The sequence below is a fragment of the Mastomys coucha genome, unplaced genomic scaffold, assembly GCF_008632895.1.
Source record: "Mastomys coucha isolate ucsf_1 unplaced genomic scaffold, UCSF_Mcou_1 pScaffold16, whole genome shotgun sequence".
Lineage (NCBI taxonomy): Eukaryota > Metazoa > Chordata > Mammalia > Rodentia > Muridae > Mastomys > Mastomys coucha.
This window is the reverse complement of record NW_022196898.1, coordinates 83,143,993-83,165,391: the sequence shown is the minus strand read 5'-3', so window position 1 is coordinate 83,165,391 and position 21,399 is coordinate 83,143,993. Positions and strand designations below refer to the sequence as shown.

The 21,399-nt window shown below is 40.2% G+C and overlaps 1 protein-coding gene across 3 annotated transcripts in view; it reads right to left on the bottom strand.

The window, feature by feature from the left end:
- Positions 1 to 10,081: 10,081 nt before the first annotated feature.
- Positions 10,082 to 21,399, bottom strand: part of Slc39a8 (solute carrier family 39 member 8) — a 69,361-nt gene continuing 58,043 nt past the window's right edge. For all 3 annotated transcript variants that reach the window (XM_031375618.1, XM_031375616.1, XM_031375617.1), the window contains exons 7-9: positions 14,368 to 14,575; positions 14,005 to 14,189; positions 10,082 to 11,618 (exon numbers count right to left, since the gene is read on the bottom strand). In XM_031375618.1, the coding sequence (XP_031231478.1) occupies positions 11,469 to 11,618; positions 14,005 to 14,189; positions 14,368 to 14,575 (543 nt within the window). In that variant the 3' untranslated portion in view covers positions 10,082 to 11,468. The remainder of the gene's footprint in view (positions 11,619 to 14,004; positions 14,190 to 14,367; positions 14,576 to 21,399) is intronic.

Genomic DNA, 21,399 nt, shown 5'->3' with positions numbered 1-21,399 from the left:
TAACTAGGGAGGTTGCTTGTAAGAGAACAACAAAGTGAGACTGAATGTTTTGCTTGACATTTGTAACTTTTGTTTCAAGTTTGAAGAGGACTTTATAAGTTACTCTTTCTCTGACATGAATGCTTTTCCAAATTATCACAGCTAATGAACCAAATTCTTACCCTCACCTAATGTCTGTGCCACCCTCCAAGCAGAACTATTGTTCATTTAAACAGTTGGTGAATGACTTTATGGATAGACCATCTTAATACCTACACCATTTCTTAAATGAATGTAACTTGTTCTCTGTGGGCTGAGAATGAAGTCACTCACTCAAGTCAAATAGCTTTGACCATAGCAGGAATTCTGTATCCAAACATCGAGCCTACAATTCATTTCTTGGTGCAGCAGAACTATCAACTCTCAGCTTAACTATGATGGAAGTAAAATCTTTTGGTGATGTGAGGGTCATTGAAATACAGCCTTATTACAATGAAACCCAATGTCTAAAAATTGTTCTTATTTTGGGCTTGTACCACAGTTAGAGCCATGATTTTAAACTCTACTAAATACAAAACAAACAAAAAGACTTTATATATTCATGTTCATTTAAGAAAATACTAGTAGTGATGTATTATTTTTAAGTATACAGCTAATATGTTTGGAGTTATTTAAAATTTATATTTAGAAAAATGTATTTTCACTATTGCTGTAGACAAGCATCTACATAAGACTGTTAAATTGATTGTTGTTTTATATCAAACAACTTTTATAATACTTATTTTTATTGTTATAATATTTTATAAATTTTAAGGAATATGACAAAAAAGATATTGTAGGTATTGAAAGGGGGGGCCTATGGGAGGAGCAGTGGTACAAAAGAGGAACAAGAATGTGATTCAATTCTATTAAATTAAAATGTTTTTAAATGTTAACAAATTCAGATAAATTGAAATCATGTAACTTTTCTCATCATAATGCAATAAAAGTTAAAAAAAAAAAGAAAGAAAAAGAAAAGTCGTCACTATTATGCAGTATTCCAAAAATACGTTGAACATTTTTCATCTTAAATGATCAAGGGATCACTAGGCCTAAGACTGAAAGAAAGGAGAAAGACACTGGTGGTTTGAATGATAAATGCCCCCATAGTCTCCTGTTAGGTTTGTTACTTGGTCCCAAAAGGGTTGTGCTATTAAGGTGGTTCAGGAGGTGTGGCCATGCTGGAGGGAGTAATCTCTATGAGCAGACTCTGGGGACTTAAATCTCACCCTACTGCTAGCTTACAGTTCTTGCTGTTGCCTTCGGCTTCCTGCTCCTATTGAAATTCCTACTCCTGGTCCGTTCCTCCACTCCACCATCATGGATTCTTGTCCCTTGGAACCTTAAGCACAAATCAATAAAGGCATTTTTTTCTGTAAGTTGCCTTTTTGGGCATAGTATTTCATCCAAGCAACAAAAGAGTAACTCATACAGATGCATGTGAAATACCTTTACGATTTCTGAGATTTCTACAGTCACCGCCTCCCAATTCAATGATAAGCTCTTGTGAAGTCAGAAGAGCACCAACATTAAGACTAACCAATGAAGTGGCTTTGAAGGAGAAAGCATCATCTGTTTGCAAGTGTTCTGAGACCAAGTGATGCTCTCAACAGGATGGATATCAGCTGTACTCCTAGCTTCCTAACGCATCTGCTAATGACACAGGGTCCATCATGCCTTTTCAGTGACACACTGCAGGGGACAGTTCTTGTGTGCATGAGCTCTCCAGTCAGAGAGCATATCCTGTAGAACTATTTCACTACTCTCTCTAGAGATCATTCTTCATCTTAGAATGGGTGATGGTGAGTGCTTATGAGTTGCCAGGGAATTGAAATCCGTTATCAATTTGATATTTTAATTAGTCCTTTTTTTCAACCAATAGTCCCTTTATAAGGAAATGGTTGTGCATATCAATAAGTAATCAAAGTTTTTAATTCCTAAAAATGTAACACCACTCTTAGTTGGTCTTTTAAAACATCCTAATTATTCTATTTTTTAAATGGTTTACTTACAAAAATTAATTAAACAATGTCTGAAAAGTCAACAAGTCTGTAGACCAAGGGTATAGAGACAATGGTCACAGAAACTGAGGAGCCTTCCTGTTGCTAGTTCAGGAAATGGTCCTTAGATGAGCCAAGTGCAGGAACCAGAAGACAGATAGAGAACTGATAGCATCCATCAGTCTATCCCAGCAGCAAGTTGATACCATTGCACATATGTCTATTAGAGCTAACATGAAGTGGAGTTCAGATTTCCTCTTTTTATTCTAAATGTTGTTTCATTTTTCTAGTGATTCCTGTACCTGTGACAAATTAGAAATAACATGGACAGGGCCCTTGCCATACATAGAATAAGCAGCTCTGCTCTAGACAAAGCTTTTTCTTTTTTAATTAAGACATAATTGTACCTACTTAGGGGGTACAGTGTCATTCCAATACAGGTACGAAGTGCAAATGATCAGATATGGTAAGTGCCAAGTCTATTGCCTCAGACATTTGATACTTCTTTGGGTTGGGACAGTACAAATGCTATGAACTAGCTCTGTTTAAATATTCAGTTTGTTGCTGCCAATCATGGTCACTGTCTTACTGCTCTGTACTGTACGGCTCCTAGCTAACCGAACTTCCCACACCTTAGTATCTTCACTTCCCACTTACAGCCTCCGACTCCTAACCCTCAGTCTCTCATCTTGTAAGGCTCTGGAAGGCAATATTGTAGTTATTACCTCCATGAGATGTAGCTTCCATTTGTGAACGAAAATATGCCCTATTTGTCTTCTGTGTCTAACGAGTTATGCCTGACATAATGTCCACTTTGCTAAAAATGACAGGTCCTCATCTTTTGTAAATAGAACACTGTTCCATTATACAAATATGCCATTTCCTCTTGTCCATTCATGTGCCAAGAGACGCCTCAGGTCTTTGGATTTTTATGGATAGTGCGGAATGTACATACATGTGCAGATGTTTCTCGGAAACACTGATTTCACAGCCTTTGAATACACCAAAAGCAGATTCATTGGTCCTTTGACAGAGAAGACCTTTTTTGAGCCACAAGGAGCCCAAAAAGCCAGTGGGAAGTCAGCCAACTAAAATCAATCACTAACCTCATTTTCATTTTCCCACCAGTCCCCTGCTGTTGGTGTTCCCTGTTTGATCAAACAACTGAATTTTGAACAACTCAGCCTTCTATAGAAACAAAATTACAACCATTTGATATTCCTCAGTTGAAAATTCTATGTTTAGCTCTGTGACCCAATTTTTAATAGGGGGTTATTTGATTCTCTGGAGTCTAATTTCTTGAGTTCTTTGCATATATTGGATATTAGCCCTCTATCGGATGTAGGATCGGTAAAGATCTTTTCCCATTCTGTTGGTAGCTGTTTTGTCCTGTTGAAAGTGTCCTTTGCCTTACAGAAGATTTGTAATTTTATGAAGTCCCATTTGTTGATTATTGATCTTAGAGCATAAGCCATTGGTGTTCTGTTTAGGAAATTTTTGCCTGTACCCATGTGTTTGAGGCTCTTCCCCACTTTCTTTTCTATTAGGTTCAGTGTATCTGGTTTTATGTGGAGGTCCTTGATCCACTTGGACTTCAGCTTTGTACAAGGAGTTAGGAATGGAAAGATTTGCATTCTTCTGCATGCTAATCTCCAGTTGAGCCAGCACCATTTGTTGAAAATGCTGTCTTTTTTCCACTGGATGGTTTTAGCTCCTTTGTCAAATATCAAGTGACCATAGGTGTGTGTGTTCATTTTTGGGTCTTCAATTCTATTCCATTGATCCACTTGCCTGTCACTATACCAATACCATGCGGTTTTTATCACAGTTGCTCTGTAGTATACCTTAAGGTCAGGGATGGTGATTCCTCCAGAAGTTCTTTTATTGTTGAGAATAGTTTTCACTATCTTGAGTTTTTTGTTATTCAAAATGAATTGGCAAATTGTTCTTTCTAACTCCATGAAGAATTGAGTTGGAATTTTGATGGGGATTGCACTGAATGTATAGTTTGCTTTATCGAATGGCCAAGAAGCACCTAAAGAAATGTTCAACATCCTCAGTCATCTGGGAAATGCAAATCAAAACAGCTCTGAGATTCCACCTCACACCAGTCAGAATGACTAAAATCAAAAACTCAATTGAGAGCAGATACTGTTGAAGATGTGAAGAAAGAAGAACACTCCTCCATTGCTAGCGGAATTGAAAGCTGGTACAACCACTCTGGAATTCAGTTTGGCAGTTCCCCAGAAAATTGGACATAATACTACCTGAGGACCCAGCTATACCACTCCTGGGCATATACCCAGAAGATGCTTCAACATGTAATAAGGACACATGCTCCACTATGTTCATAGTAGCCTTTTTTTTTTTTTTTTGATACAGGTTTTCTCTGTATAGCCCTGCCTATCCTGGACCTCACTCTGTAGACCAGGCTGGCCTCGAACTCAGAAAATCTACCTGCCTCTGCCTCCCAATTGCTGGGATTAAAGGCATGCACCACCACTGCCCAGCAGCAGCCTTATTTATAATAGCCAGGAGCTGGAAAGAACTCAGATGTCCTTCAACAAAGGAACTGATACAGAAAATGTGGTACATTTACACAATGGAGTACTACTACTCAGCTATTAAAAAACAATGAATTCATGAAATTCTTAGGTAAATGGATAGAACTAGAAAATATCATCCTGTGTGAGGTACCCCAATTGCAAAAGAACACACATGGTATGCACTCATGATAAGTGGATATTAGCCCAAAAGCTCCAAATACCCAGGATACAATTCACAGACCACATGAAGAAGCTCAAGAAGAAGAAAGACCAAAGTGTGAGTGCTTTGGTCCTTCTTAGAAGGAGGAACAAAATACTCACAGGAGTGAATACAGAGACAAAGTGTGGAGCAGAGACAAAAGGTAAGCCCAGAGACTGCCCTATCTGGAGATCCATCCCATATACAGTTACCAAACCCAGACACTATTGTGGATGCCAAGAAATGCATGCTGACAGAAGCCTGATATATCTGTTTCCTGAGAGGCTCTGCCAGAGCCTGACAAATACAGAGGCAGATGCTCGCAGCCAACCATTGGACTGAGCACAGGGTCCCCAATGGAGGAGTTAGAGAAAGGACTGATGGAACTGAAGGGATTTGCAACCCCATAAGAAAAACAACAATATCAACCAACCAGACCCCGAAGAGCTCCCAGGGACTAAACTTCCAACCAAGGAATACACATGGAGGGACTCATGGCTCCAGCCATATATGTAGCAGGGGATAGCCTTGTCAGACATCAATGGAAAGAGAGGTCCTTGGTCCCCTGAAGGCTTGATGTCCCAGGCTAGGGAAATGCAAGGGCATGGAGGCAGGAGTGGGTGGGTGGGTGTGAGAACACCCTCATAGAAGGGGGTGGCGGGAGGGAATGGGGCCTTAGGGGGGGACTAGGAAAGGGGATAGCATTTGAAATGTAAATAAAATATCCAATAAAAACAATCCCAATAAAAAAAATACAGAACAGCAAAGAATAGAGCTTCATTTATTGTGATTAACTAATATTGTTTGGGTCTAATATGCAATTGGCTAATATCATCACATGCTGCCTGTATCATTTATTGACATACTACCTCTCAGCTTTAGACTGACATCTCAACACAAGCTCTGTAACAATGGGTGGATTATATTTGATCACCAGGCCTTTAGAGGGAAGTAACGCCATGGTAAGCTCTCCAGGACTGGGACTGGTGGGTGCTTCATGAGGAAGGAGCTTTCCTGGTATGCTGATATGTGGGATCAGCAGCATCTGTGGAAGGACCCCTGTTACACTCTAACCAGATGTGAGCTGACCACATGCAATCCTGGTTCTTCTCTGCCGCTGCCTGGCCTAATATTCCAAACAGAATCCATTTCATTGGATTGCTGTAGGCACTGAATTTTGAAGTGCATATTTGAAGTAAATAAAAGTCAACTTTAGTTGAATTGGGTATTGTCCTTTAGAACCTGCTTTAGAGTTCAGGGCTATTTAACACTTACAGATAAAACTAGGGATGATTGAAGATTCCTCTGACCCAGGACTCTGTAGAATGTCAAATCCTAGATTTGCATTAGGTTGTAAACACACTCTCAAGTCAACCAAAACTATACAAAATAGAGATTTGGTTTTGATTAATTGGTTCAATTAAATGATTTAATCTGTTGTTTATTATTTATTCTAATAAAAATAGTTTCAAATTATTACAAAAAATTACAAAAGTTATTTTCAAGTTATCCTCAAAAATCATATAACATAACATCTCAAATCCAACTTTTCTTATACAAAATGCCTACATATATGGCATACAGATAAAACACATAATTTGTAGAATTTATTGCTAACTTCTTCTGATAGCACTTTATGTCACAGTCTTGGACATGCATATACTAATCAGAAGATTTTTTTAATTAATAAATAAATATTTTAAATTTCCTCAAACTACACTATTCTATGAAAAACAAAATTTTCAAGGCAAATAAATACCACTCATAATAGATTGAGGTAGAAAAATAATGAGTACAGGTATGTACAGATGTGTACTGGATACAACTGTGGATCTTTTGTCATGGAGGGGGAGGGGCAATGAGGAAGGGTCTATTCCCCTTCCCTGAGGTTCTCTTGGGAGCGATGGCTGCTGGGAAGGCAAGAGGGCGTTTCTTCCGTGGTGTAGCCATCAGTAAGATGCCTCTGCTTCTATAATTAAGTTCTCACCTATGCTCCTGAGGCCAACACTAATTAAACTCCTTGGGTCACCAAAAGATAATAGTGTGACAGTTGAGGAAGAACAAGTTGGAAAAGAAATACCTAGGGTTAGCAGCAGTGAGAAGGGAATAATGGAGGAGGGGGATGTGATTAGAGTACTGTGTGTGTGTGTGTGTGTGTGTGTGTGTGTGTGTGTGTGTGTGTGTGTGTATGAAAAGGTCAAAACACACTGTGCATGTGTATGAAAAATGATTAAATGAAACCAATCGCTCTACATCATTAAGTACATGCTAATAAAAGAAGAAAACAGCTGTAATCCTGGTCATGGGCTGGAGTGCCTGTGTAAGTGAAGTGCATACTGCATAAACGTGTGTGCCTGAGGTCAGGTGCCAGCAACCACAGGAAGAGCCGAGCAAATCGTCCCATGGCTGCAATCTCAGAGCTAGAGAGGGGAAGACAAGAGGATCTCTGGGGTCCTCTGGGCAGTCTAGCTGAGTTGGTGAGCTCCAGGCTTAGTGAGAGACTCTTATCTCCAAAACAGTGGGTTTGGGGAGGACTGAGACACACTTAACCTCTGACCCCCCCTCCGCACACTTAGAACTGGCTGAATGCGGCAAAACTTCCTGAGAGCAGGATGGCCAATCACACACAGAGCAGGATGGCCAATCAAACACAGAGCAGAAGGATGGCCAATCACACACAGAGCAGAAGAATGGTCAAAGCCATTCTTTACTTTTCCTAATGACAAAAATCTTGATTTTTTTTCTCATAGAAGTACATCCAGCTGAATGCAGAATTGCCTAGTTCCTCTTCTTGGCTAGTAAATACATGTGACTCATTCTGGTCAGTGGATATAAAAGGATATGGTTGGATCTGACTTCTAAAATATTGTTCAAAAGTAATGAAGATACGAGTATGAACTTATGTCTTTCTATCCAGCCCTCTTTACTGCTCTGTGGAATTTAAAATTCAAAGCTGGATCTCTAGGTGCCATCTTAAGATGTGAAGCACATTGGAAGTGGGAGCCACAGTCTAAGACTTCAGCTTGCTAGGACAGCAGACAAATAGAAGGTTCTGGGTTCCTAAGCCTATTGGGCCCTTGGGCCTCATGTTGCAGCTCATGGCTCTTCTACCAGTTAAGAGAAAACCTCCTAGTTCTCATACATCAAACCCTCAACATGGAGATTCTACCATTTTCTTACAACATTTAAGAGCCATCTTCACAATACCATGCTCTTTCCACCTGCAGAATGCCATTAGAAATTACTAAAATATGGTGGGAGAGAATACATCTTATAATTAACAGAATGATATTTGGAGTTTCCAGTTTATCAGTTTCTTTCGCTGACTTTAAATTTTATTAGTAGAATCTCTGGTTCTGGAGCCACAGAGAAATTTAGAGTCTTCAACTAGAAAACCAATGCAGAAAGGAAGCGGACAGAAAGCCAAGTACGGGAATTGCAACTTGTGGTGTAAAAAAGCTAAGTATCCATTAAGAATGATCTGTGGTATCGTAGCCAAGGGGGTCCATTTGAAACCCCTTATACTGTGACAGATCTTAAGCAAATATGTCTGGAAATCATGGTGACCGCCTGATCAAATCAAAAATCAAAAAGAGACCTAAAGGAATAAAATATATAATGCTTAGGAGAGGTAGGAGAAGCAGGCATTTAAATGTAGGAAATCAGAAACACCCAATAGCGTCTAGAGTCTTGCTGAACACCTAGAAATCATTGTGACCATACATAGCCTCCAGAGACTTCCAACACTGAGCTCACAAACTGGCTACATTCCACTGCTGCTGCAGCAAGAAACCAGGACAGAAGAGCAACTGGCAGCTAAGTAAACATGAGTTATCCTCACTAGCTCTGAGCCAAGAAACAGCCACATGTCCCATCTTGTACAGGTAAGGGAAAGGAACTATTTTCATTAAATGGATTTATGTTGTTATTTAGATATTAGAAGAGGGAGGTAGCTCTAGAGACTTCAGATGATTATCATTAATATTAGGTATATTCAATTGGGAAAAGTGAAATAATAGAAACTGCTTAAGACTGATTAAACCTGTTTCACTTTACCCATAACTGGACTTGGGCCTCTATTTCCTTTTCCACATGAATTTACAGTTCCAGCCACAATGGAAGCCACACCCTAAAACCATGGCTATATCAGCTGGCTACCCATCAGCACCTCTATAGTAGAAGAATGAGCTGCTTTGTGAGCCTCAGTTTGCAACGAGAATATATATATTCCAATGTATTATACAGTATTTTTCTATTTACTCTGGTAGCATCTCTAAAATCTGATGATTATACTGCCTTAGTAAAATAGTGGTTATAGTTCTCCCCCAATATCCATTACTGAATAGCTAGCTAGGTTTCCAGCAGTAGGCATAATTTCCCTCTTGTTGAGTAGCTATTAAGTCCAACTAGAGAGCTCTTAGTGAAGTGAGCCAAGCAAGCCAGAGAAATAGGCAGTAAGCAATGTCCCTCCATGGCTTTTGCTTGAGTTCCTACATGAGTTCCAATGATGATGAGTTCTACCTAACTTCCCTCAATGATAAGTCTCTAATCTTCAATATGAAATAAATCCTTTCCTCTTAAAAAAAATAAGATGATAAAATATTCATCCATATAACACTTGCCCTGTAGAAGATAGGTTGGCAGGATTATGCTTACTTGAAGAAAGTTAGTCAGCATAATTTAAATGCTATCACAGCTTTCCTTCTGCCTCCAACAAGCAATTACCTCTTACCTTGAAGTCATCATCACCCAAAGTCCTTTGTTCTCCATGGTAAAGGGAAATGATGAAAAGCCAAATCCATAGGAAGCATGCCAAAGAGTCAACAGACAATCCTCATGTACAATAAGGACCACTAAACTATCTTTTCAAAATATTCTTCCATAAGTCATTTCGTTACAAATACAATTTATGCTTTTTTAATGTTATGTATATGCGTACACTGTAGCTGTCTTTAGACACATCAGAAGAAGGCATCAGACCCCATTACAGTGGTTGTGAGCCACCATGTGGTTGCTGGGAATTGAACTCAGGACCTCTGAAAGAGCAGTCAGTGCTCTTAGCCTCTGAGCCATAGCTCCAGCCCACAACCTATACTTTTAAAAAGCAAAGATTGTTAAGCACAGAAACAAAAATTATACTATTATAGATTGTTGTTTATTGAAGTAAAAAATTAACCTTCCTAGGATTTGTTTGCTGATATTTTTAAAATAATCAATACAACATCAATTCCCTACTTGCCTCTCTCCCCACAATGCCAGGCACATGATAGTTATTCAAAATAAAGACATATTAGGAGAAAAATAACTGACACAGTACATGGTTTCAAAATCTTTTACTGTTTGGTCAAATAATATTTTTAAATTTTCAGTCATAGAGTGAGAATACACATAAACATATATGTTAAAGTTCATCAAATTTGCATCGTTATTACATGAAAATATGTCTTAGCTTATAGGAAAACATAATTCCTGAGATAACTTGGTTTCTATTAATAATTCTCATCACTGTCGAATCATTTTTTTTTTAAGTTACTTGGGAGTGTGGATTGAGATTAGGATGTTCAGTTCAGACTGATTGTCTACAACCTGCTCAAAAACTCGGGGAGCTCTGTGTTTTACAAAAGGTAGAAAAATAAGCACAGGATGCTGAGGTTTTCCATCCAAAGGTATACCATATGGGAACAAAGCATGCTGCACAGAAAAGACGACGTTTCTGTCTGACTGTCAATCACCCCTAATGAGCACATGCTTCCTCCACCATCAGTCTCTGACACAGCCCAGCCCAGCTGTTATTTTGCATTTATTGAAATCCTCCCTGCTAAATAATTATGCTCATCTTTAAAAAGTAAATTGCCCAAAATTACATTCAATTTCTCTCTCCCACCCAACATATTCTTCACCGTTACAAAGCAATCCCAAAGCATGGCAAGAATGAGTTCTGACCAGTCTTACACACTCCTAGGCCATTTCTGTTGGCTGGAACCACAACATAGCAAAGCAATTCTGGTCTTCTGCAGAGTGCATTCAAGCTTATAACCCAGGGACCAAGCCCGAAACCCATGCCTTGCTGGGCTAGCTAGCCTCTCATCCTTTCCTAATTCCTGTTACTTTGTATTAGCTTTCAGAACAATCCTACAGGCTGCCAACTGAGACATAAAGCTAAACAAATGTTGTGCACCATCTTTCTGGGGTTCTTTAAGGCACTGGGATCATTCCTGCATACACGGGAGCTGTTTGGGTTTTCTTCCTCATTTGATGCACCTGTCTTTAAAAGCAGTCAAACACATTAATTGGAATCTGAAAACACTTGAGGTTTTTTTATCCAACCAAGTTCCAAAGCCTTACATGACCCAGATTGTGTTTTTTCTCTGTATCTGTACATCTGCTAGTGAATGCATGTGTTTCCTTCATGATAACTTTCTAATATGCATAAGATATTGAGAAACAGATATTTACCAAAGGCCCCATACACCAGCCATTTCAGACTGAAACTGAAAACCTCTTAAGAAAAAATTTTAACAACAAATTTCACCTATTCTACGTATCTGAAACCAGTCATTAGATTCCTTAGCCTCTAGTTTGGAAAAAAAAAAATCTCTTTTAACTAAATAGGATACACTTTTTTTAAAAAAAAAATCCCTATGGAGATGTTTCTGTGTTGTTTATTAAATGCCTTCCGGCGTTGACGGCATACTCCAGTTGCGGCTACTGCAATTCGATGTCCCCCGCATACAAGGTGATGAGCAGGATGGCAGTGAATCCGGTCAACATCCCTGCGTTCTGGATCATGAAGAATGTGAAATCCGTTTGTCTTCCAGTTACTTTTTCTCTCAGCATGTCGTTCATCTCTGGAAACTAGAAGATACATTATTAAATAGCTGTCGCCATCTTGTGGTCAAGCCCGAAATGCTCGCCTGGGGTTTTCTGCCCAGGAAATGAGCATTTATTTCATTCGAGACTGGATCGTACCAATGTTTTGGTTCAGGTAGGGTAATGAGAAATCCTAGTATTTTGCAGCATCCACAGTAAAACTATGGAGAGGTCACATGAGCCACACAGCCAGATAGGATGTACCTGGCTTGATGCGTTCTTCCCATTTACAGTTTTTGACACCTCAAATTTTAAGGAATTCAACCCTGTAGGTTTCGGGCACACATTTCTGTTTATTCCCTTTAGTCCTTCCTATGTTATATCATATTCTGCTTCATCTTTCATTAGATATGCTATTTTTCCTCTTATTTCATAGTATTTTTAAGTATTTGTAAAGATTCGGCCTTCTGTATGCCTTCTTTTATTTGGTTGTTTCTCGATTAGCCCAGGCTAGCCTACAACTCACTATGTAACTAATGATGATCTTTGACTTATAATCGCCCTGCCTTGGGCCACCACAGTGTTGGTGAAGTGCTGTGGTTCTTCCTGTTAGACAGTGACATTTCTGCTTGCTTAAATTCCGACTTTGCTCCTCTAGGGAGAAATACTCAAGGATCCATCTCATCACTTTCAGGGCTGACTGGAGGGGGAAAACGTTGGTGTAGCTGAGTGAGCCAGTTCTTTGAAGTAACTTTAATTTCTGTTCTGGTTGGTTCCATTGTGCTTGCTCTATCCTCCCAGAATGACAAGGTTTTTAATGAATTGTGTGTTGGTCTAGTATTGAAGATTATAATACTTGCATTACAGCAAAAACAGATAAAATCTTAGGTGTTTTTAGTAAATGAATGAATGAATGTGCTCATTCTCAGCAACAACATCCACTGCAAAGGCTGCCCAAGGGGACATGTGTGTCAGGTTTTAGAAACACACTTTGGTATGTTGTGTTAAAATGCTGCGGTGCCCTGGATGCAGAGATGCAGGGATCTCCAGACTCCAGAGACAGGTTGCAGATCTGCTGTGAAGTTCCTACTGGGATAAAGTTGGGGACATCTCTAACATGAGGAAACTACTGTGCCACATAGGACATCACCTGTGTCGCTTCCATAAAGATACCAACTTTGACAGAACTTTTTTGCATCATGGGAAGAAATGGCCATCTGGAATAAAGGCAATGTGTGATGTAATTCTGTGTAGAAAAATGTAAATGTTGTGGGGTTCTAAGAGCTAAATCCCTCCTTTTTCAAGGATCTTCACTGAACAGCAGACTGGGCCAGACACTTATAGTTTGGAGCTTGTAATAGAGAAGAAAGATGTTGTTATTGAATTATACGTAATACATTAACTTCTAAATATAACACAAATACTCTTTGATTTTTATACTTTGATACATCATTTTCTAGAAAACTGTCCATGGTATGCTTGAAAACACACAGGGTGTTTTTCTTTATACCCACACACAAAACCTACAGACATAAATAAGACTGTACTGGCTGGTTTTGTGTGTCAACTTGACACAGGCTGGAGTTATCACAGAGAAGGGAGCTTCAGTTGGGGAAGTGCCTCCATGAGATCCAACTGTGGGGCATTTTCTCAATTAGTGATCAAGGGGGTAGGACCCCTTGTGGGTGGTGCCATCCCTTGGCTGGAAGTCTTGGGTTCTATAAGAGAGCAGGCTGAGCAAGCCTGGAGAAGCAAGCCAGTAAGAAACATCTCTCTATGGCCTCTGCATCAGCTCCTGCTTACTGACCTGCCTGAGTTCCAGACCTGACTTCCTCTGGTGATCAACAGCCATCTGGAAGTGTAAGCTCAATAAACCCTTTCCTCCCCAACTTGCTTCTTGGTCATGATGTTTGTGCAGGAATAGAAACCCTGACTAAGACAAACACTGACCCAAATAAATACTTATTGTCCAATTTTAATTTCTACTTAATTTAGTGCAATATTTTTAGCTTAACTTCAAACGCTTTCACCGTGAATCACTTTGAATAAAAAAATCATTTACTCTACCAAGTTATTTAGTCTTCTAAATGTGACATCCTTATGCAAGAGATACAAGAACCTACTATAACAGAAGACAAGTTTAATTCATTACACAGTAAAAGGAGACCTTAGAAAATAGGCCCCTACTAGTAAAAAGTGTTCATTTCATCACTGTCCATAAAATAAGACACAAAAGAATCAAAGACAACCATTCCAAGTTACTGTTAGCACAGGTTACTCACAAAGTGAGATACACTGAGATGGGAAAGGTCTGGATCAACAGCCAGGCTTTGAGGATGGTGGGAAGCTGATGGCTACCCTCCAACTCCTAACCCAGGTGCTCACTTGTAAAAATCAAATTAACCCAAAAGAAAATACTTGAATGTCTTACCATATCTGCCAGAGAAATATAGAGGAACATGCCTCCAGCGAGTGCAAATATAATATTTGGAGCAAAATTGTTGCCCACCAAGATGCCAAAAGCTAGCCCAATGTAGCAGGAACATGCAGAGAGGAAGTTGAAGAGCAAGGCTTGCCGAGTGCTCATCCCTGCATTGAGCAAGATCACAAAGTCCCCTGGAAGAAGAGAACACCAAGTGAGTTGTGCTTCCTTCTGGTTGGAAATAATGATAATAAATAAGAATAATAATAAATAAAACAACTTCCAACAACAGATCATTCATCTCAGTATGTGATCAGGATTTGCCCAGTCTGATGTTCAATCACCCCTGGCCCTGTGTCCTGAGGTGCTCACCTAACTCATGAGGAAACTCCTCGCACAGGATCGCTATGGACGTACTGAGTCCCTGAAGAAGAGACAAAGTATAAGATGCCCCGATCGCCAAGCCATCGATGAAATTGTGGAGGGCATCGCAGAGCGTGATCATCCAGGCAATGGTTCCTATTTCTGACAGTTTGGGCCCCTTCAAACAAGTGCATGAACTTGACTCTGCTTTTCCATCCTGTAAAAACAGCAGGAAAAAAAATATCAAACAACATGATAACTGATATTGCATGAACATTTAAGAAACCCAGAGAACAAAGACATAGGTTATGTCCCAGGGGACACAAATTGTTCCAAGTAAAAGTCATTGGTAGTGTATGAGGAACCCTAACAACACATCACACAAGAAAAGAAGCTTACAGCAGGGACAGGTGAAATGAATCACTTGACAACACTTGAATGAGCCACTTAACAGACATTTTAAATTGGTGGCCTTTTAAATCAATCCTTTGACTTGCATGAACAAATTCTTACAACTGCCTTCCTAATATGTAACAGATATTAACCTAGGAATTTGATATATTTGCACATCTAAAAGTTATTCAAAGACTAAAATGAAAGTCATCTTCATATTATAATTTAAATGATATCAATTATTAAAGCACAGTGACATCGGGAAACATTTGTTCCACTTCCCATGTCACTGTGTGACCATTAGCAGGTTAATCTGTCAGTTTCTGAAGAGATCATACAATGGTCCATTCATTCCTCAACAATTCACCAAGTACACTGCACTCTGGTTACTGTTCCGGGGTGCTCTAGATCTCTGTGAGTCTTAGAGATTCTATGCAGTGTAACAGACACAGGCTTGCCTTCACACTAACACTTATTTTATTTTAAAATAATAATAAAAACAGAAAAACCCTGCAGCAGGATTTTCAAGGGAGAATTTTTTGTGAGAATTTCAACTTCTATAAAATCAACAATTTTTAAAGACTCCTATGATAAATGCCTGCTAAAGCCCTTTGCAGAAGAAGGTAGTACAATGTAAACTTGACCATTAAGTAGAAAGCAGTTTGCATCTAACTAGAGAACATTTTGGTCCTAATTCTTCTCCCCACCTCTACCTAAGCATCCCATGAGAGTATCTGTTGAGCACCTGCAATTTCTCAAATACTATGAAGACTATTATAGGAAAGTCAAGTTTCTGTCTTTGAGAGGTGTATCTGCATTGGAGAAATGAAGAAGAAATTTTATGGCTGAGTTGTTTTAAGCTGTGTAGTATATGCCCAATAGAGAGGGGCTTCTTTCAGAGCGTCTGTCTAAGAGCATTAATATTTACTCTAATGTTGCTTTTTTGCTCGAGACACCATGGCGTCCTACATTCACAACTGAATATAGGTCTTAGAATACATCCTTTGACTGTCTACATGATAGAAATATTGAGTCTTTAGAGGAATGCTTTTTGTTTAAACACATAGTTAAAAGTCATCCAGAGCAAATAGTCTTGTACTCTACGGAAGAACTTCTCAACTTTCCTAATGCTGCAACCCTTTAATACAGTTACTCATGTTCCCAACCATAAAATTATTTTGTTGCTAGTTCATAACCCTAATTTTGCTACTGTTGTGAATTGTGATGTAAATATATGTGTTTTCCAATGGTCTTAGGTGACCCTTGTGAAAGGATCATTTAACCCTACCCTCCAAAGGGGTCATGACCCACAGATTGAGAACCACTGCTCTACAAGGAGAGGGTCATCTCTGGTCACCATCCTCATCTTTGCTGTGGTTGTTTATGAAGTTGGGACCACAAAGTCAAAGGGCTTGAGCAGGTCCCAGGCCCTGCTTTAAGCTCCTTAGATATTTAATTTACCCAAAAAAATTCTGAGGTAAGAAAAACTATTATCATTTCTGTAGAGTGGAAGAAATTAGAACGGGAAAGTTAGTGAATTTACCCAGAGGTTAAAGCAAAGCTGGGGGCTCACGCACCCGCAGCCCCCTGGAACTCCGGCCCGGCCCATGAGGCCCAAGTGTGCTTAGAGCCCAGGGGTGCTGCACCAGTCCAGAGGAGATGGCTGATGTTTTAGATCCAGTGTGTTTTAGATGGCCTCAGATGTACCTCGACTACTGAGCTGCCAGATTTTTCATTTCTCTTTTGCAATGATTGTAAAAGCCTCATGTCAATTTTTTAAGAAATACACTCAGACCTTACACCACTCGTGTGTAGTGTCCGTTTGTCAAAGCCGAATCCTGTGCACACCTGGCCAGAACCCATCGTCCAAGGAACCCCATAAGAAATCCCAGTCCGTGGCAGTTGGCGCCTCAACGTGTGGCTTAGGTCAGGTAAGCTATCTCTTATTCTTTTTTCTTCTTTCAATTAATATTAGGCCGGGATAGGCTCTCACTAGGGTGCTGCAGACCCACTGATAGGTAGATCAGTTATAGGTGAGCAATCTAAGTATCATGGGGCAGTCAGGTTCATGCCTAGATGCCTCACCAGCAGTGGAGCAGAGAATTCCCAGAGGAGTGAAGAGATGGAAATTTAGCACCTAATTACATGTTCCGGCTGCAGAGGGGCTGGAACACCTGAGGAGATTGCAAAAACCCCTCGGTAGGAAGTTCCATAAAGATGGAACTCTGCTCATTCTAGAAGCAGGTAAAAATAGATAAACTAGCCAGGTGGTGGTGGCGCACGCCTTTAATCCCAGTACTTGGGAGGCAGAGACAGGCGGATTTCTGAGATCCAGGACAGCCAGGGCTACATAGAGAAACCCTGTCTCAGAAAAAACAAAAACAAAAACAAAAACAAAAACAAGCAAAGCTGGAGGTTCCTTTGGCAACAGTGGTCACTGACTGCTTTATTTACATTTCAAATGTTATCCCCTTTCCTAGTTTCCCCTGGTGGGGTAGGTGGGGAGAGGACTCTGTTCCTTCCCCCCTCCCCCTGCTCACTAACCCACCCTCTCCCCCTTCCTGGCCCTGGCATTCCCCTACACTGGGGCATAGAACCTCCACAGAATGAAGGACCCCTCCTCCCATTGATGACCCACAAGGCCATCCTCTGCTACATATGCTGGAGCCATGGGTCCCACCATGGTGAAAGTACTTCTTATTGAGAGTTCTTTTTGAACTCTTCCTCAGCCCCAAAACTCAACACTAAAAGCAAGGACAAAACAAACCTCTAATCTTCGTTTTAACACCTCTGTGTCATCTGCACAAAGAGAATACTATCTTCTCTTTAAACTTTTTATTTTGTACCTGTATTTTAAGTGTATGACATAATGAATGCTAATGAGGTTCGGTGAAAGTGGCCCGTGAGTCTGGAAGCAGTGACTGCTGACCTAAAACAAAGGGAGTCACGGGGAAAACCATGGAGAAGAGTGACCTGGATGTGACAAACACACTGCCCGGTTACACTTAATAGGACAGCTCTGAATTACAGCGGTTGCTTCACTTTCCCACTTGGCTTACCTAACCACTCATATGCTTACAATGTCCTTATTTTCTTGTGATGATTTAGGGAAATATATGCAAGATCAAGCCTCGAAAGCCCACATGTAAAGTGAATCTGCACACACCTTTGAAGCTGCAGAAGAAATGACATTGGTATATCCAGCACGATCCTCTGACCTGCAAGTACAGGCCTCACCGGCTTTGTTTATTGCACGTCCTTCGAGCTCTGTGTGCTCAGGTCTCAGATTATACCATTGAGAAAGTTAGGAGCTATACATTTTTAATTGCTTTGGAACCACCCAAAGTCACCCAGGAGGCCAACAGTCGAAGTTCTTTCATAATTCACCCAGAGTAAATCACTAAGCAGAGAACATGTAAAAGCTAACCACGCTAGAGGATTTTCTTCTCCTGATCTTCACTTTTAAACTTTTGCTTACCCTGCTACTATCACCTGCTTGCTTGGTTCCTTGTCTGATTTTATTCTTCAAGATGACACTGCAATCCTCAGCATGATAAGGCTAAAGCTTAGTTTTAAGACTGTGAGCCCACGATCTACAACTTTGTTCAGGGTCGGGGTTCTGAGCAGATTGACACTTTGAGCTTCAGCAAGACTCTTCCATAAATCTTTAATTTTTTAGTTGAAAACAGATTCTTCTTTCATACAATACATCCTGACCAGAGTTTCCCTTCCCTCTACTCCTCCAAGCTACTCCCTAGCTCCCCTCTCTCCCAAATTAACTCCCCATCCCTTTCCCTTAAGAAAGGAGCAGACCTCCAAGAGATAACCACCAGTCATGACAAAACAAGATACAACAAGACCAGGCAAAAGCTCTCGTGTCAAGATTGGCCAAGGCAACCTAACAGGAGAAAGAGTCCTGAGATCTGGCAAAAGAGACAGAGACACACCTACTCCCTACTCCCACTATTAGAAGCTCCCTCAAAATACCAAGCTACACAACTGTAACATAAGTACAGAGAACCCTGCAGGTCCCATGCTTATAGCTTCAATCTCTGTGAGCCCCTATGAGTCCCGCTTAGCTAATTCATTGGGCTGTGATCTCCTGGTGTCTTTGACCCTTCTGCTTAATGCCTGTTGCTTGATTGACTGATTAATACAAATGAAATCAGACAAAATGTAGAGTAACCTGAACGGGGGTAGAAAAAACATCACTCCCTGAAATTATGAATGCAGATGGGAGACTAAGTAGGTACCACCAGATATCAGCTGAAGAAAAGGAAGCAAGCAAGAGTAGGAAGTTGTCCACATAGTGTAAAATACGCAGGTGGTTCCATAGGAAAACAGCTTCAGTAACGCACAGGGAGTTGGAAAGGGAGAAGAGGCACGGCCGGTCAAGGAGAGGAGGGAGAAGGACAAGGAGAGAGAAGAACACAAATGGGGAGAAAGTGGCACAAGGAGAGGAAGACAGAAGGTGACAGATAAAAGGGAAAGGGAAGAGACTAAAAGGATAGCAGAAAGGAAGAAGGAGATGAGCAGAGGACAAAGAGGTCATGGCTGTTTTCCAGAAGAATACGGATTGCATAAATATGGCTTTCCCCTCCATGAAAGACTTGGAATATTTCTATTTTTGCACATGTAAGTATGTCCAAACCACAATGTCAGAATAAACATAATAAAACTGTGTGGTTAATGAACACCTTTCTGTAACATCCTTAATAGTCGAAGAACAAATATATTTGGGGAAAAAAAAAATATATATATATATCATCATAGTGCTCTTTGGGAGAAAATGCTGTGGGTGCCATTTGTAAAGAAAAAGTTCTTTATATTTTCTAGATATTCTAGACACCTTTGTGGAGTGTGTGTGTGTGTGTGTGTGTGTGTGTGTGTGTGTGTGTGTGTTCATGGTGAAAAAGAAAACAGTGGAGCTATGGTTGGGAGTGGGGACATTGGGGTGGGGGGGTACTAAACAGGAATTGTAGATCTTTCAAGACTTGAAAGACGCTACTGCTAACTAGAAGCAGCAAGGCTTGCTTTACATGAAGGAAAGAGTGACTGTCCCACTAGAGCAACCCTTGTTTGTTTTACGTTTCCAGACAGCACACAGTCAACCTCCCTGTGCACAGGCTCACAGGTGGCGTGAGCCAGGATCCACAAGCAGGCTTCATGGTTTATTGCCTGTACAGTTTATTGGTGAGAAGGCAAAGAGAAACGACCATTCTAGGGAAAGGTTACATTTTGTATTCCTGTGCTGCAAAATAATTTGCAGAGGAAGCCCTGGTACAAAGTACAAAAGGAAGGTAGCAACCTACAAAAAATGCATAGGTAACAAAAGGGTCTAGATGTCAAGAAATGAAAATTATGTAAGTAAAGGTAAAAAAAAAAAATGTGTCCGTGAATTGGAATTAATATAACATAAGTAGTAACAAGAGAATGGAGTTGAAAGGCATCAACTTTAAACAAAGTGAGGTTTAAGAAAAGCAGTTTGAGCCAGGTGTTGTGTACATCTCTAATCCCAGCAATCAGGAGGCAGAGGCAGACACATCTCTGTGAGTTCAAGGCAGCCTAGTCTACATAAAGAGTTCCAGGCAAGCTAGGGTGACATAGTGAGACCCTATCTCAAAAAATTAAAAAAACAAAACAAAACAAAAAAATAGGAAGGACCTAAGCTAACGTTGCAGGAGAATGGTTTGGCCCTCTCTACTTCATTCTTCTTCCCAAGGCGGCCATTGAATACATCTCCTTTCTCTGCATGGATCACATGCCTGTTCACTTAGCCTCTTGAAGACAGATGACCAAGTCAGCTTGTAAGAGCTGCCAAGGACTCAACCTCACACCTCCAACTCTAGTAGCTTTCTGATCTCATACGTTAACATGAACCAGAAAGTTACAGACTCTGGGAGAGAAAGTAAAAAGAAACGTTGTCATATACATCCACCGTACTTTGCAATTTATATATAAAGCAGATCTGCTGCTAGCATCTGCATCTTCCTTTGGTCATTACAACATCCTCAAGAGTGAAACGGGACACATTCTAGTATTTTCATTTCAGACATGCAGAAAAATGACCATCAGAGAATAGAAGCAAGATGCTCAAAATCATACAGGAGTTATTGGGTCAGACTACTTAATAATTCATTGAGTACAGTATCTATTCCACAGCAGGAACTGTGCTAAATGAAGTTGTAAATATAAATAAAAGAATCCTCATTTCATTGGAATTCGGAGCCCAGCAAAGAGCATTCAGAATTAACCCTACAAGCATGTGATAAGTAACTCAGAAATGACTCAACTCCTCTTCTGCACCCTCTTCTCTCTGAATATGACTCCTGACATGTTTGTTTTTTTGTTTTGGTTTGGTTTTTGCTTTTGTATTTGTTTTTTGGTTTGTTTTGTATTTCAACTTGAGACTCACCACTGGGGAATCCCTACAGAAAGGAAGACAGAAGATATCAGCAGTTTATTCTTCCAGTTTCTTAGTGTACTCTGCCCACCTCAAGCTGTCTGTATCCTTCAAATGAAGACCACGGTTTCTCTTAAGACAACTCTCCTCTCAGGCTCCAGCAGGCCTCTTTGATGTTTACTAATTTGGTTGTGCCACTATTTCCTACTGGAAATCAGTGTAGCTGGGAGTACCATAAGAAATCA